The sequence below is a fragment of the Monopterus albus genome, unplaced genomic scaffold, assembly GCF_001952655.1.
Source record: "Monopterus albus unplaced genomic scaffold, M_albus_1.0 scaffold62.1, whole genome shotgun sequence".
Taxonomy (NCBI): domain Eukaryota; kingdom Metazoa; phylum Chordata; class Actinopteri; order Synbranchiformes; family Synbranchidae; genus Monopterus; species Monopterus albus.
The window spans coordinates 2,951,010-2,967,072 of record NW_018127942.1 but is presented as its reverse complement, the minus strand read 5'-3'; the positions used below and the strand labels follow the sequence as shown (position 1 = coordinate 2,967,072).

General features: G+C 40.7%; 1 protein-coding gene across 3 annotated transcripts in view; it reads left to right on the top strand.

Moving 5' to 3' along the window:
• bcl11bb (BCL11 transcription factor B b) overlaps window positions 1-16,063 on the top strand; it is a 31,455-nt gene that overhangs the window by 2,547 nt on the left and 12,845 nt on the right. For 2 of the 3 annotated variants that reach the window (XM_020603832.1, XM_020603830.1), the window contains exon 2: window positions 6,040-6,423. In XM_020603832.1, coding sequence (XP_020459488.1) covers window positions 6,040-6,423 — 384 coding nt within the window. The remainder of the gene's footprint in view (window positions 1-6,039; window positions 6,424-16,063) is intronic. The other variant, XM_020603831.1, reaches the window with a different exon arrangement.

Below are 16,063 nucleotides of genomic sequence, written 5' to 3'. Positions count from 1 at the left end.
GATGGCAAATATCGATCCAGAGGTATAATGATCCGAGCTTATTCTCTCTGCTGCCACAGCTCTGTCTGCTTTCTGTCAGTTAATTAATGTGGGGGAACTGATCTCCCACAATACATTTTTGACTGTGCAAAATACAGTTTTACCCCAGGCATGTGTGTGTGTGTGTTTATCATTTACCTGGATGGTTTATGACATATAATTGCAACGTTTTGGCATATTTTCATTTGTCTTTAGGGAACTTATACAAATTGGGCCTAACTGTTAAACATTTGCTTCTCTCCTTCCAGCCATGGGTCACTTTGTTTGACATTTTTCCCACATTAGTTACACAAACCCTAAGAGCACCTGCTGTGCAGTCAGCAATTTTTTCAGACTGTGGTGCTAGATACTTGCATAATTAGACAGATAATTAGTTGTCACAGATTAGCTTTAAATTTCTTAATTTCTTTGTCAGAGCTGAAGCTGTGTTCATATGCCTCCAGGATGCATCTGCACTTGCCTTGAAGCTTTTAATGACAGGTGTTGGCTATCCTTTTAATCACCACTGACCTGTTAGTTTGCAAGTGTCAAACAACAACCTAAGTTCAGATATGTGCAAATGCTGGCAAATGTTTAATGATGAGTTCACTTGTCCAGGAGTCTTTGCTATGCTGAAGTGATTATTAGAGCAAGTACAGTGGGATGCTGAAAAGCTGGGTTATCTGCTGGGCCTGAATCTTGTCCTACCTGTTCTTTCACGTGATACACGCTGCTTGTTGAACTGTGGCCTCAATGAACTGAGAAGCACAAATGCAAGATAAAGGAAGAGCTGGATTTGCTAGTCTTATTTTATTTATTTGTAAAGTTAACAAGCAGATCAAAACTAAACTAAAGTGACTTTGTGCAAAAAAAGCATAAGTATTGATATGTGTTCTACCTCTGCATGAACAGTGTGTCTGTGAGCGAATGTGTCCACAGATACATTTTTATTTGTATAAAGCGCCTACACAGTGTTTACCATACGTACAGGATGTCTTAATAATAATACCACATCATTAGCGATGATGGACCGAAGGGTTTTAATGTGCCTATGATTCAATGTCTAGAGGCTTTATATCGCTGTGGGCTGTTTCCTTAAGTTGGGTGGGTCTGGACAGGACCAGGATCATACCTGAGGCTAGAGGATGTGTGAAGTGCTTAGAAAGTCAAACTGTTATTTGATTGAATCAACATATAATGGGAGACACTGTTGTCAGAGAATATTTCAGAAATTGCTTGATAACATGAGGGGGACTTTACTGTTCATTGTTGATATTTTTAATTTTACCCAATCAATACATCAGCTTGGTGCCGCAGTTATGGTATCGGTTATTAAGACCAGTCACAAGGTATCTCCTTACACAAGTAATAATATGAAGCTGCAGCAGGGTGTCAGCCATATATCATCTAGATGTCACGTCAGAGGCTATTTAGTGTAACTGAACACAACCATGTGCCCTGCAGCCATAGGCCTATAGGTCATGCTTTACTTGGGAGTGCAAAGAACCTGAATATCAGCATATTTCTGGACAGGCAGTTAGTGGAAGACTATGTAGTGGAAATCTACTTGCCAGGCCAGATATCAAGAGGGACACATGAATGTACTGTGTACATGTATGCACCAAGGCAAGCAGACACACGTACACTCATCATATATACTGTAAAAGTGCACAAACATAACTCTACAGAAAGCTTGACCATGTATGCAAACTGTATACGTTTACACTCCAACAAATCATGTGTAACAAGTTATTCTGTTTAAGGTCAGTCTGGCCTTCAGTTTATAGCTCATCTTTTGTTTTGTCAGGAGTCTTGCAAACATCACTTCTAAGCTTTCTGAGCATTGTTCAGTCAGTGATTCAGAGATCTGTCATCAGAATATCCTTATGTATCACTCAAACATTAATGAGGAACAACTGGGTTTCTGCATCAAAGACCTTCACTGTTCAGAGACTGGCATTTTATATACATATATCTTTATATCCAATATCAGCATCGTTATAGGGGTTTGTTTTGTGTATCCAGCTATGGAAATGTTTTGAGATAACAGTTTACTCTCTGCACTGGCATGCTATTTGTGAAACAGTTAATGTTTTCTTCTTTATTTGCACCATATGGTTATCAAATGCTGGGGAGAAACCCACTGTAAGAACTGCAACACCACAGTAAATATTCACACACTGTGGCAACCGGATGATAATCTCACAGGAGATGACTGGTAAGCGATTTATGATTTACTGCGAGCTGCTGCAGTCTGTTCTTTGATTTTCTTTCAATATTTCATTATTACTGAATACAATCAGTTTTGCAATGTTATACAGCTCCTTTTTATTATCACTATTATATCTCTAATTGTTTGGAAATTTTTATTTATAGGTTCGATTGTCACATCTCATAACTTAGTCATTTATAATGATTTACAGAGAAGTCACAATCAGGCACAGAGCCGTATTTTGCTCCCTCTTAGGTTGATAATCAAGGATTTATGATAAGAAATGAGAACGCTACAGATTAAACGGTGATAAACTAATGAAACACACAGGCTTGGCCTTACACAATGCATACTATTGCAGCTCTTCTTGGCATTCGCAGCCGAGAAAAAAGGATAGGCTAAGCGAGGCCGCTTGTTGTTTGAATTTTGATTGCAACCATCTGCAACATTGCTGGTGTCATTTATTTGAAATGACAGCGTGAATCTTATCCGGTTTTCCCTGTGGGGTTTACACATGCATGATTGTGTTGCATGTGTGTGTGTGTGTTTAGCTCACAGAATTGGAAGGGTAAAACAAAGAAAAGGGAGGCAGGTTGGAACCCATACAGTATGGTCGAGTGTTATATAAGCGCCCCTGGCCGTACCCTGCCTTTTACCAGGAGAACAGCGAGTGCAGCTGGCATTAAAATGTTGTGTAAGGTCAGAACTTTAGCGTCAGTGGAAAATAGTTTTATGGCTTTCTGTCATGCTGCTCAGAAGAATCTCATCAAATTCACATCATTAATAAAAACAAATGTCTCACATCCAGTAGAATTACATTTTCTCAGTCTTATTATTAGACCCAGGGAAGGGTAGAACTTGTCAAACAGTATTGTACATTTTTATTTGACTTCACTTATAACTCAGGCAAAATGAAATAACAAAAAGAGTCATCACTGAGACAGAAGAGCATGTAAGGATGGACACAATAATTACGGCCGAGAGGAATTTATAGGGGTTATTAATGTCAGACAAAATGGCAGGAGCCTAGGGTGCTCATGAAGTTTATACACTTTGGAATGTTTTACCTGCCTAGCTTGTTTTACCTGGCCAGTACTTTGAAAGCCACTGACGAGCATATCACATTTATCATAACATATACTCATTTTGACAGCAAATTTAAAAACACCACCTCAGCTGCAAACAGTCCATCACCTCTGGCAACATTTTCTCTTCATTAAGGGCTTTCTGGCTAGGTGCTTGAATATTTTTCAATCTTTTACACAAATAGAAATATTGGTGAAATAGGCCTATTGTCTTCAGCTGCGTCTCCCACCTAGTACATATGGTGCAGTAACAGCAGCAGCAGTGACTGACTGACTCTCTCTTCATCAAACTGATAGGGGGTGCTCTAAGGCTGCCTGACTTACCTCACACTTGATAAGGCAGAGTAGCAGGACTGTCACCGGGTAAATATAACTCTGTGTATGTGTGTGTAAGAAAGACAGAGAGAGACCAAGAGAGAGAAATAAAGTATGTGTGGTATCATGCTAGACAGCTGGGTTTTATTGCTATCATCACGCCTTCTCAGCGATGGCATGTTTGACAGTGCGTCTGCTCTGCTCCCTTATCTATCAAGCATGTTCCTCTCACATCGGAGTTTATACAGAGGAATTAGACACTGTCTGTCACCATGATAGGCTACATTAGTGTGTTTTTCCTTCGTGCATATGTTTCCATTTCAGCTTGTTTGTGTCCATGTTTTTTTTTTTTTTTTTTTTTTTTTTTTTTTTTTTTTTTTTTTTTTTTTTTTTTTTTTACATTTTTTTCTCCTTGCAAGCATACCATGCTTGGTTCCATCTTGCACATGTGTTTTTCTCACACAGGTGAGCCTTGGGACACGAGTGAACGGGTCTCAGAGAGGGGTGTGGTGTTTTAGAAGCTGTCCAACTGATATTTCAGTGGCACGGTGACATTGCCAACGCCTGCTAATTACTGCCATCTGCCCCCAGGCCATGTTACTCAACCATAGGTTAACAAACAGGCCCTACTTTATTTGTCTCTCTCAGAGAGAAAGTCGAGTTCAAATGCCCAGGTGTCTGTCAACTCGTTGACTTGATGTTGACTTTTTATCATTTATGACACGAGGATCTGGGCCTCAAGCCACCTGTCTGGTTTGGTGTTAGCAAATATATTTCCTACATAGTCCTATATGCATTGCACTTATGCATGCATGCACACAGTTCCATGGCTTATGTGAGCACTCTGGAACATTACTTCATGTGAATTATGGTCACAAGCTGTGAACTATAGGTAAATATGTGTTTGTGTTCCCTCTTTGCTGCCAAAGATTATGAGATGGAAATTATTTGGCAGGCGTCCAGGAACCCATCACCATTTAGAGAAAAGATATTTGGCATCGGCTCATCACTCCAGGGCGAAGTGAGTGGACTGGAACTTGTGTGTGTGCGTGTGTGTGTGTTTGTGTGGGTGGATGGTTGGGTAGGGAGGGGATTCAAAATTGCAAAGAAATATCTGAAATATTAAATTTGGTAAAAATGTGTGTAATTTTAATCCGGAACTCTGCCTGAGTTGAATGTTTATGACTGGGAGTTTAGAGGAGCAACACCTTCCTGACAGTTTGCGACGGGCGATAAGAGAGTTTAGGATCTTGGCTCTGATAACTACACACCAACACACAAGCCTCACATAAACCACCACACACCCTCTTTGTCTAATCTTTGCAATTATTAGGGTATCATGTTTGGAGAAAGAGAGATAAAGAGAAGGCAAAGAGAAATGCGGGGAGGGAGATGTGGGTGCTTGAAGTGGAGGATCAGCAGACATGGGCGGGCGCTGCTCTGCTCCTCTCCCAGGCATCAACACCTCTCCCTGGGTATCTGCTCACTCAGATGCCCCTACAGTCTCTGGAGCTTCAGGTTTCCTCAGGGCTTTTTAGAAGAGGACACATTTTCATACTGGTACATCAGGGTAATGTTAAAAAAAATGGAGGCTGTCCATGCGGGATTTACGTTAAGCTGAGGGAGTCAGTCTTCGCCACGGGGTGGGGGGGGTGTAATGGTTATTAATGACCGTGTCAGATCTGTGAAGAATGAGATTTACTCTCTTAACAGGACCCCGGGTTTGGCTTTATAGATTTTCTGTCTGTGGAGAATACAGTGTTCGAACTCACCTGTGTGCAGCTCCATTCATGTACACGCACACACTTACACATCTCACTTTTGTTCGCTCCATCTCATTTTTCTTTTCTCTGTCTTATTCTCTGATACACACAAACATGAACATACACATTCTGGTGGATGTGGCCTCTGCTACGCTACACTTTGTTCTGCACAAGCTGGGGCTCCCACGTGGTGAAGGCAGCCATCTAGCTATGACAGCTCAGAGCAGCGAGGAGCCTCACCGGAAACCCAGCCTGCACTGTGAGATGAATAGCTTCCTGGCCACACACAAACACATGGGCAAATACACACACACACACACACACACACACACACGTGTATACATACAGTGTATATGCTGGGTCCCACCCACGCAGATCTGACACAGATAAGCTGCGCAGGTGTTTGTCTAGGCAAAGTAGGTTTTTATACCGTAAAAGTGGCACAGTTGTGAATGTTCATCTCGTAATCACGTAATGTTCCTCTTGTACGGTAGGGAGAGACGGCTTTTATTAGGTAATGTTATCAGGAATAACTAAACCTCACTGTGTATTTTTGTCTGTATGTCTCTCACTATCTTCCTTCTTGCTCTCTTAAAAAAAAAAAAAACATCAGTGATTGACATCTTTCCTCTTCCCTTTCTTGCAGCAGAAGCCAATCATGATCCAGGGGCAGGATCTCCATCTCCAGAGCCATCAACCCCCAGCCCTCAGAGGGCAGGACCTGGAGAGCATGATCTGCTGACCTGCGGCCAGTGCCAGACCAACTTCCCTCTGGGCGATATCCTGGTTTTCATTGAGCACAAACGTCGTCTTTGCCGGGGGCCTGGTAGCAGATCAAGGTCATTCTCCAAGCCTGGTGAGAGTGGCGGGGTCACAGGCATTCCCATCTCTCCTGGGTCCAGGTCACTGGAGCTTGGTAGAGGGTCCATTCCAGTGGAGGTGGGTGTCCAGGTGACCCCCAGAGGAGAAGAGGATGAAGAGAGGAGGCTGACGCCAGCAAAAGGAACCTGCCCTAAACAGGAGAGAGGAGGTACGAGATTGAAACACTGTAAGAGGATGCAATTAGAAGATCCAATAAGTAGCTCAATTCTAATTACACAATCTGAAAAGAACTCTCCTGTCTGTATAGAGGCACATTTCTTAAAAACACACGTAGATGCAAAAAACATGCACTTGTACACATCTCTCACCTGTCCAAGACAGATAGCTCTCTTTAAAGAATCCCGGCTGCTTGTTATTTTGACAGTGGCCTTCAGGAGGGATTAATGTAGCCTGGGATGATTTCATTAGAGTGAGTGAGAGCTGCACTGTCTGTCTATTCTGCTCCCTTCTAAGTAAAACATCACACACATAACCACACATGCGCACAAATCCAAACACACACCAAACACACACTGGCAGGCCTGAAGGACTTCTTCAGCTGAAACCAATTGTGAAAGGCGAGGAAGAAGGTGATAGAGGAGCAGCCCCCAGTGTGTGTGTGGTGTGTGTATGTGTTTCGCATGTGTCCGTGCACATCACGTGTCTGTTTGTAAAGAAATCCTGCAGCATATGAAAAAAAGAGGTTAAGAAAGCTGATTAAAATTCATCTGTGTGCGTGGTGAGGAGAAGAGGATTAATAAAGCAGCAAGGCCGTTCATCTGGTTGTGGGAGGGGGAGGCCTGTAGACTGCCAGCGCTGGAGGGAAACTAGCTCAAAGTTATCAGAGGAGACAGTCACCATCACACCCAAAAGCAGGGAAGGCTGTCCAGGTTTACGCCAACTAAGACTTGGTTAGAGATAGGAAACAGACATGTCATAAAAGTTAGCAGCCAGAATTACATCTCAACAAACAGACTGGTCACCACAGTGTTCAACTGGTATACATACATACAAGTCTTCTTAAAGGGGAGATTTTTATGTATATAAAGTTGTACACATGTCATTTTCCAAGCTATTGCCATCTTAAAATACAGAATAGCCCTTCAAAATAAAAAAAAACATTGCAACACAGTAATTTGACTGTGTTGCAGCCACGGGTAGAGTCACACGTTAAAATGACAGCACAGTTTTAATAATTATTACAATAATTTACAATTACAATCATTTAAAAAAGATATTACACAGCTGCCACCATAACGGGGTGGTTATATTGGTTTATAGTACATTTACATAAGCAACGGTGGCCTAGAAGAGTGGATGTCACAGGTCTGAATGTAAACCGTATGACAGCAGGCTGTGGTTGTTTGAGTTCACAGCAGGTGCACGACACATTTTTTTTATTACATTTGAGTGGCAAAATCTTTAGAGTACACAACATATTTTGTTAACAAACTGACTTTTAATTCAGTGTGTATCACACATTCATTCACTTTTTTTTAATTTTAGGATGAAATATCACAAACTGCTGTGTAAAAAGTCCCGGGACACATATGATATGTTTGCACATTTTTTCATTTAAGAATCAAAGCTGATGTTAGACATCTTTTGTCATCAGTGCAGAAATCAGTACATATGAGGAAATTTTGTGTGTGGCCAGCAGCTGTGTGTGTCCACAGTCTTTTGCAGTGGAAAAAGAAATGTATTTAAGGAGATCCCAAACAATATGTGACAGTTTTGGATGCCACTGCTAATTTCAGAAAATAAAAAGCATGGAGATTATTTTTTAGAGTGTTTTCTCAGGAGAAAACATGTTGACTGTAAAAGAAAGACTTAATATTCAATCCATTTGACAGTGTCTCCCTGCTCTTGCACTTTAGATAGTAATATGGCTTTTGTTAATTGTCTAATGTTTCAGTTATTCTCTGGAATTTTAACAAGAGTTAAACAGCCTTGAGCAGCGACCAGCCCAGAAGCCCAGTTGCAACATAAAAACATCTTTATGCAATGAAAAAATAAACACTTTGTCTGTTAGGTGGTCAGAGGAAAACATTTAGGTGGAGTTAGTGAGTGAGTCAGCCTGTTAGAGTGCCAGTTAGTTAGTGACTCAGGCCGACAGACAGTCTTATCACTGAGAGAGCAGGACTTGAAAGCACTCAAAGCCTCAAATAAGAGACAGGAGGAGAGCTTTGTTCTACACATTAGATTGCCACTCAAGGCAGTCTCAAGTTTCAACCAATTAGATTACATTATTAGTTCTAATTAAGTCCTATGTGTTAGCAGCACACACACACACACCCACAAAGAGAAATTCAATCCCATTTGTTTGCATGTAGTACTGAGAAGTTTGCACCCATAACACACATATATTTGCAGTACAGGTGGTCAAAAAGACATGAGAAAAAGCACACATTATGCCCTGAAGTGTGCATGAAATGCTTGTGCTGTATGCACAACCCTTAAACCTCTGCTCTCCTCCTGGATTTTTTTTTTTTTACCTGGCTGTGTCTTATAATATCCTGTCTGGCCTCTTTGTCTGTCACCACACTCGCTTAAACTGCTAACATGCTGCAAGGCTAGCAGATTCAACCCCGAAAGGTGCAAACACATTCACACAATCACACACATATGCACACTCTTTTGTACACATGGCGCAGATGAAAAATGGCCCTCCGGTGCTCAGTTTTTTTCCCCCTGAATTTCTCTTGCTGATGCATGCACTATGTATGTATCTGAGTGGACTTTGTCAGAGTATGTTAATATATGTATGTGTGTCGTGAATGAATTTGTGTGTGTGTGAAGAATGATGCGTGTCATCAGGCAAGCGAGAGTTTGTCACTAGGGGAGCGTTACCATGCTAAGACGACCCTGGCCCTGCTTTGAACTCCTCCCAGGATGGCTGCTAGGCCCCCTCGGAGCACTTTAAGACATCCAGCACATAAGGGCAAAGTCAGATCATGACAACCTCTCTCTCTCCTTCTGTCTGCCTCTCTCACTCACAAACACTGTGTATAGAGATCACTGTAAATATTTCATGAGTCGATGTGAACGACAATGACATCCTTAAACATCTCTTTCCGTTTCTCTGTCTGTCCACCACTGATCTCTTTGCTGTCACATCTGTGGGCAACAGTCAAACCACAACAACAGGCTGAAGGTTTTTGCATTGCTTTGTTGTTGCTGTTTTTTTTTTTGTTTATATATATATTTTTAGGTAGCAAGCTACTTACAAGCGCAACATGATACTGATACTTACCTGTCCCAAAAAGGCTCTGGATTTATAATCAAAGACTTTAAATGTGATACCCGCCATTTTAGAACTGTCACACCTACTTGTACAAGATTTTTGTGGGTGTGAAAATGTGTTGCAGCGCATTTTAAAGTGATAAAATAATTTTTTCTTGAGCTAATGAGCGACAAGGGATTTTTTTTTCACCTTAAATGAGTCACAGTAGTTTCTGGATGATAACCTGTGGTGTAACCTACAAAACGTATCAAAGGTGATAATGACCTTTGTGCCCAAAGAGGTCAGGCAGTTTTCAGCACTGGTTTCGTGCTGCTGTCACTAAATAACGGTGACGTCCCAGTTTCTACACCTCTCCACCAATGTGGATTTGGAGGTGTTTTTCTTCTTTCTTCTTCTCTCTCTCTCTGTTTTTTTTTTGCCCCACTACCCAATGCTCCTTTAATCACCTGGCTTGCTCTCATTTCCATATTAAATAGGCTTTAATCATGAAAAGCAATCAGGCTTTTGCATATTCATACCTTCCGCTGTACACCGGCTTCCCTGTCTCGCTCCATTGCCAAGCAGCCAGTAATCAGTAGGCAGGCGGCGTAATGCCATAGCCCCAGCACATCGCATGAAAACACACACACTGCATGAGTTCGAAATAACTTCACATGCTACTTATGTATTATCTCTACTCTGGGAGAGAGAGAGAGAGATAGAGGGAGAGGGGTAGAGATAAAAAAAAAGAAAGATGGCGAGACTGATCCCTGATTTGAGCTGTGAATATTTGTACAGAGGCTCAAGGAAAAGTCGATTTGCATAATGACTTTGTAGTTTTGCATTAATCACATTTGCATATGAAAATGCGTTAATTACTCCTGATGATTTTTTTTTTAAACTTGCTTCATTTGATGTCCAAGCTCTGGGGTTGTGATTAGGGGTTACATGGTGGCAGTTGTGTGTAGGTGGTGTGTGTACACTTATGTGTGTATGTGTGTGCGCCAGCAAGTGTGTCTCATGTGTGCTCATTTTCTGTGTGTTTATGTGTCCTTACATGAGTGTTTTGAATACTTGCCAGGGAATTTATTTTGTGTCTTCTGTTAGGCATGTGTCTATTTTCATATGTGTGTGTGTATTTCCCAGTTCCTTGGAGTGACAAATATTTTCTTATTCCTCTGCGGGGAAAAAGAAGAAGCGCACTCCTTCCCCATTTTTTTGAATAACATGAACATACAAACTCTAACACACACAAATTCATGATAAACTGTCTCCTTATCGTGTGTTCTTTTTTCTACCTTTAAGTTACAATAAGCAAAAGAAAAAGTGAGAGTAAGAAAAAAGATGTGGTGGTAGTTTGTTCCATGCAGTCAACATTACAGATGACTATATTTTAAGGACAATACTGTTTGCACAAGCAATGCACAAGGGTGGCTGAACATTACTTTTGAAAAAAAATTGATAGTCTTTTAAATACAGCCATATACGGCTCTTCCTATTTCATTAATTTTGTTCATCAGCACGTACTTATGCAAAATGCTGCATTTGGCTCACTCTGTGTAAGTAACTACTCAGCTGCCACTAGTAAGCATGCACTGCTTGGACCTAAAAAGTGAATAATTCACCATGTAATAAATGTTTTATTGGTCCATATAATTTCTAAATTTTAATGATACATTTCTAACAAATTAATGAAAGAGTATGGGACATGTTTTGCATGTTTTCCTAAGATTTGCAGATGAGCAGTTATAGTGATCCTACAAGAACATGCAGCCAAATCTTTTGTCTTAACTTATAAATTAAGGTAAAATAATCCATGACAGTAATTAATTCACCATTTATATGTCGCTGTTTAAGGGTTTATGTTCAGATATTTGTGTATAGGTGTGTGTGTGTGTGTGTGTGTGTGTGTGTGTGTATACAATTACAGTGTACATGTTTCTGCCTGAGTATGGGCCCCTACTGTTGCTGGCTCATAATAGTGCGTCTCAGACAGGACCACCGCAATTGCTGTCTGAGACGCATTCTCTGCTATACCCAGCAAGGTCAACTAAGTCTATAAGGGAGCTGCTAAAATGGCACAGCTTCACACGCACACTGCCGCAGTCACCTGACACACACGCACATATAGCTCTTTGCACAGTTAGAAACACTGAAAAATTGATGCAGAAAATGGGAATACACCACACAAGAACCACATGTATGTGCATGTAGGAATGCATACATTGACTCCTGTCTCACATTAGGGGCTGCATCTAGCACCAAACGCACTCAGACAGACACACACACACATACATACATAGCGTAAAGATTCCCACATGAAGGCATCAAACACTCCACAGCCGGCTTTATGGCACTCATATGGCAGCAGATTTGATATTTTCCTACCACAGCGGGGGAATAAAACTCGCCACTAATTTGGACTGCGAACGCCACCGCTAACTTTCAACATGTGCCGACTGACTGTGTCTTCCAGATGTGTGGACTCTTTGCTCCTTAACAGCCTTACTTAAGAGGCATTAGAAACCTCACACCTCGTCCTTGCTTCGCATGGAGAATGATGATGGTGCTTTGCTATTCAACACAAACATTCTACTTTGTGTGGACCTTTGAGTGAATCATGATGTGGGCTTTATGGACTCGCTTCTATGGACCATAAGTTGTGTCGTGTCGGTGGGAATCTGTGAATGTGTTTATGTTCTTTGCATAAATAGCTATAATTAAGGTAATTCGACTTCTGCACTGTGGTTATTTGAGCTACCTCTTGCTTCTCCTCTCTGGTGGTGATATGTGATAACAGCTGTGCTTTCATCGGTGCTGAGTAATGTAACAAATTTCATAAAGAGTCTACTGTAGTTACAGTATAAGTGTATGTATACTTTCAAATACTCAAAGAAGAACCTGCTTAGAAGTGTGTACACCTTTCTCCAAATCTGAAGACACTCTTTAGGTTATCAAATGAAATCCTCATGTGTGTGTGTGTTTTATGTATTGTGGCGACTGCCACACATTAGTGCATTACACATTATATGGCCCTTTCAAGAGTAAAAGGATAGATTTTCTGACCAGAGCATCCACTCCCATTTTTCTGTTGAAAAGTAGCGTGTGTTTGCCTTTGGGAGGAAAAGGACTACATTAGTATTTGTGAAAAGGAAAAGAGATGGTGCTTGTTAGCCAGTCAGACAGGGGTAATCCTACTTGCTACACTGTTGTTGTTCCTTTCCTCTTATCTTATTAGTGTCCCACTCTGATTGGGTGGGACTGTGGGAGAAGAAAATGAGGAGACAGCATTTATGGCCGTATTTTTCCTTTTACAGGCAGCTTCCCCACAAGAGATATTGAAAGCCTTTCATGGTACACTTACGATTCCCCTTATTTCATCCACTTATTTGTCTTGAGCAATTACTCTGAGAGGAAACACTACACATGAACACATGATGACCATAGGCTGCCTTTATGTTGGTTTGTCATTTAAATATAAATCAGTGTTATATAAAGCTATTGTGCAAACCACATATTATAGATACGACTTTCACACATACCACAACCCACACACACACACACACACACACACACACACACACACACACACACACACACACACACACACACAGACACACACACACTTTAGCTATTTCATGTAAAAAGTAAAAATTGTATAAATGGCAGGAAGGACCTGAAAATTACCAAAAAAAAATTTAAAAATTATTTTCTCAGGGACCTACTCATACAAATGAATATTTTTGAATTATAAGACCAGGTTCATACATTTCTGAGATTTCAGCTTCTTCTCCAATAAAATTGAAATGAAGGGAGTTTCATTTGTAGTCCTAAAAAAAACAAACAAAAAAAAAACACAAAAAAGACAATGAAAACAGCAAGGTCTGGATTATCCAGACTACAAGCGATATTTTTTCTATAAACAAACATATTTTAATAGTGCTGTGAGGACCACAGAAAAGTATTGAGGTGTGGATTCAAACTTGAGCAAATAAAACCAATTTTTTTTTTACATGGTTTAAATAATTTGGTTGGACAGGCCCTTTAAACTGGAGGACACTTAAGAATTGCTCTGCTAACATTATTGATCATAAATGTACATATGTTTTGTTTTTTTAAACTAATCTTACTTCATACTTTCACTTTAATTCATAAAACCTATACCGTACTACCTCTACGAGACTAGAAAAGAACCATCTGCTCTGGCCTGTTTCTTAGATGAAAGAGGGCTTGCACTGTCATGTCCATAGATGGCATTGCAGACAGGGGAGTTTACTGCTCAAGGTTAAGAGGCTATACTCTCCCAGTATACTGGCATAATTCATACTTTTTTCCAGAAAGCCCTCTTCTCTGAGTCTGACTTTCTCAGAGCAGAGCAGAACAAGCCAAAATGAAATAAAGCCTAAGATGTTATCAGGTCTATTGGTGCCAGCGGAGCTTGTCTGGGCCTGTGGTCTGGCGGGGCAGCACTGGCCCGTACCAGTGCTATGTGTGGGTGTGAGTGTGTGTGTCCTAAAGGCACTGGAGAGATGAAAGCTTTCTTTAACCATAAGCTATGCAGGAGCCGTGCCAGGAGCAGGAAATGTATCAGTGTGATAACAGCCAGAAAGACAGAGAGAAAACGAGAAAGAGAAAGAAAGAGATGAGAGAGAGAGACAGAGAGAGAGACCATACAGAATCCACAGCGGGAGGCCTGAGGCCAAACTGAGCCCCATCACACCCCCACACCCACACACACACACACACACACACACACACACACACACACACACACACACACACACGTCACCTCGTAAATATGTTTTGGGTGTGTATGTGTATGTTGAGAGAATCATTGTACTATACATGTCTGCATTTGTTTGTGTGTACAGGTGTGTATTAAACTTTCAAGGTTTGGTGTTAGATACAGTACCAGCCTTGACACACTTGAGTTTCCGGACCTGTAAAAGAGAGAGAGAACAGAATTCCCCTGGAGATATGACCGTTGCAAAGCTAATAATGTTGTGCTGAAGGCCATTCACAACAGGACCTTATAGACAAGAGGGATAGATGAAAAAACAGACAGAGAATACCACAACGTGAGAGTGGGTGCTCTCACGTTGCCTTATTGTACATACATGCTAACATTCATCTTTTGTACTTCCATTCGATTACAGTAGAACAGAGTTCATTTATTTGTGAGTAATCAGTGGATTGAGACAGCAAATTGTATTGGCATACGTTTAAAAAATTGTAACATTCTGCAGTGCTGCATGTTATACCAAGGTGGAACTGAGCTGTAGCCTGCACATGGAAGAATTAAAAGTTCAACATTCACTTTCACTGCTCCCATATTTGTGTGTTAGGCTATAGCCAGCAGGCAGTTAGCTTAGCTTAGCAATGGAAACAGGAAGAAGCAGTTAGCCTGGCTCTGTCTGACAAGTACCAAAATCCATCCAATAGCACCTCTATAGCTCCCCAATTAACACATTATATCTTTTTAAATACGTAATACTTACAAACTTAATAAAACAGTGTTAAAGCAACAGGAGAAGACTTTAGGAAGTCACCGCTCTGTGGTAAGATATAATAGTCCCGCACTTAACTCCAGCAAAAACAGGTTGTTTTTACACTTTGACATTTGCACAGATTTAATAAACATTTGTTGTCTAAGTTGAGCTTTATAGTGCTTGTAGCCAGATGTTTCTTACCTTTGGACAGAGCCAAGCCATCTGTTTCCCAGTTTCCAGTCTTTGTGCTAAGCTAAGCTAACATGTTCCTGGATTTAGCCCAATATTATTTTTGGACAAATACAAAAGCGTATAGCTCCTCTTGTCTAATTCTCTGAAAGAAAGTGAATAAACATTATTTTCGAATTGTCAAACTATTGGTCTAAGAATTCTAAGATACCACATAACCACTTCCTTTTCAAAATGAACAGTTAAATAAAGAAAGCTGAATACCTCTGCTCCATGTTTTTAATATGCTTCCCTTTTGTTACTTAAGTTTAGTAAGATAGCACTAATTAGATAGCTTTCAAAATGGTGTCAAATGATGCAACACTCCTTGTGGTCTGTCCTGTGATGCTCACAGCCCCAGTTTTGTGTTTGAGCAAGAGGAAAAAAGCACTTCATCCTGTCACAGTCTTAACTACCCAGAACTGAATATTAAACAGAAGAAATGAAATTCCAGTCCCTGGAATGGACTCTACAGACTCTGAAGCATGTGAGGGGCAAGTTTTATAGCAGACTGCTTGGGCTAGAAGAGCTTGTGTGTTGGATTCAGGGCCACCGTGGTATTTTCTTGTGGGCTGCTAGTTATGTGGGACTGACTGCTTTGCACCAATGGGTAAAAGCCAGCTGGGGATTGTTACTGCTACTGAAAGAATATATATATAATACCATATACATATACTGCACATCACAAAGACAAAAATCACTTTTTTTCTTGTTTTTTTAATAGTCTTTGTTTTTCCGAGACACACACAGAGGTGATTCAAAGTCGCTTACATGCTGTATATAAAGTGTGACATGTCGCTGCAGAAGGTGTAGCCATGGAGGAATTTGAAAAAGCATATATGCTTACATAGGCAGAGATGTGCACTGTA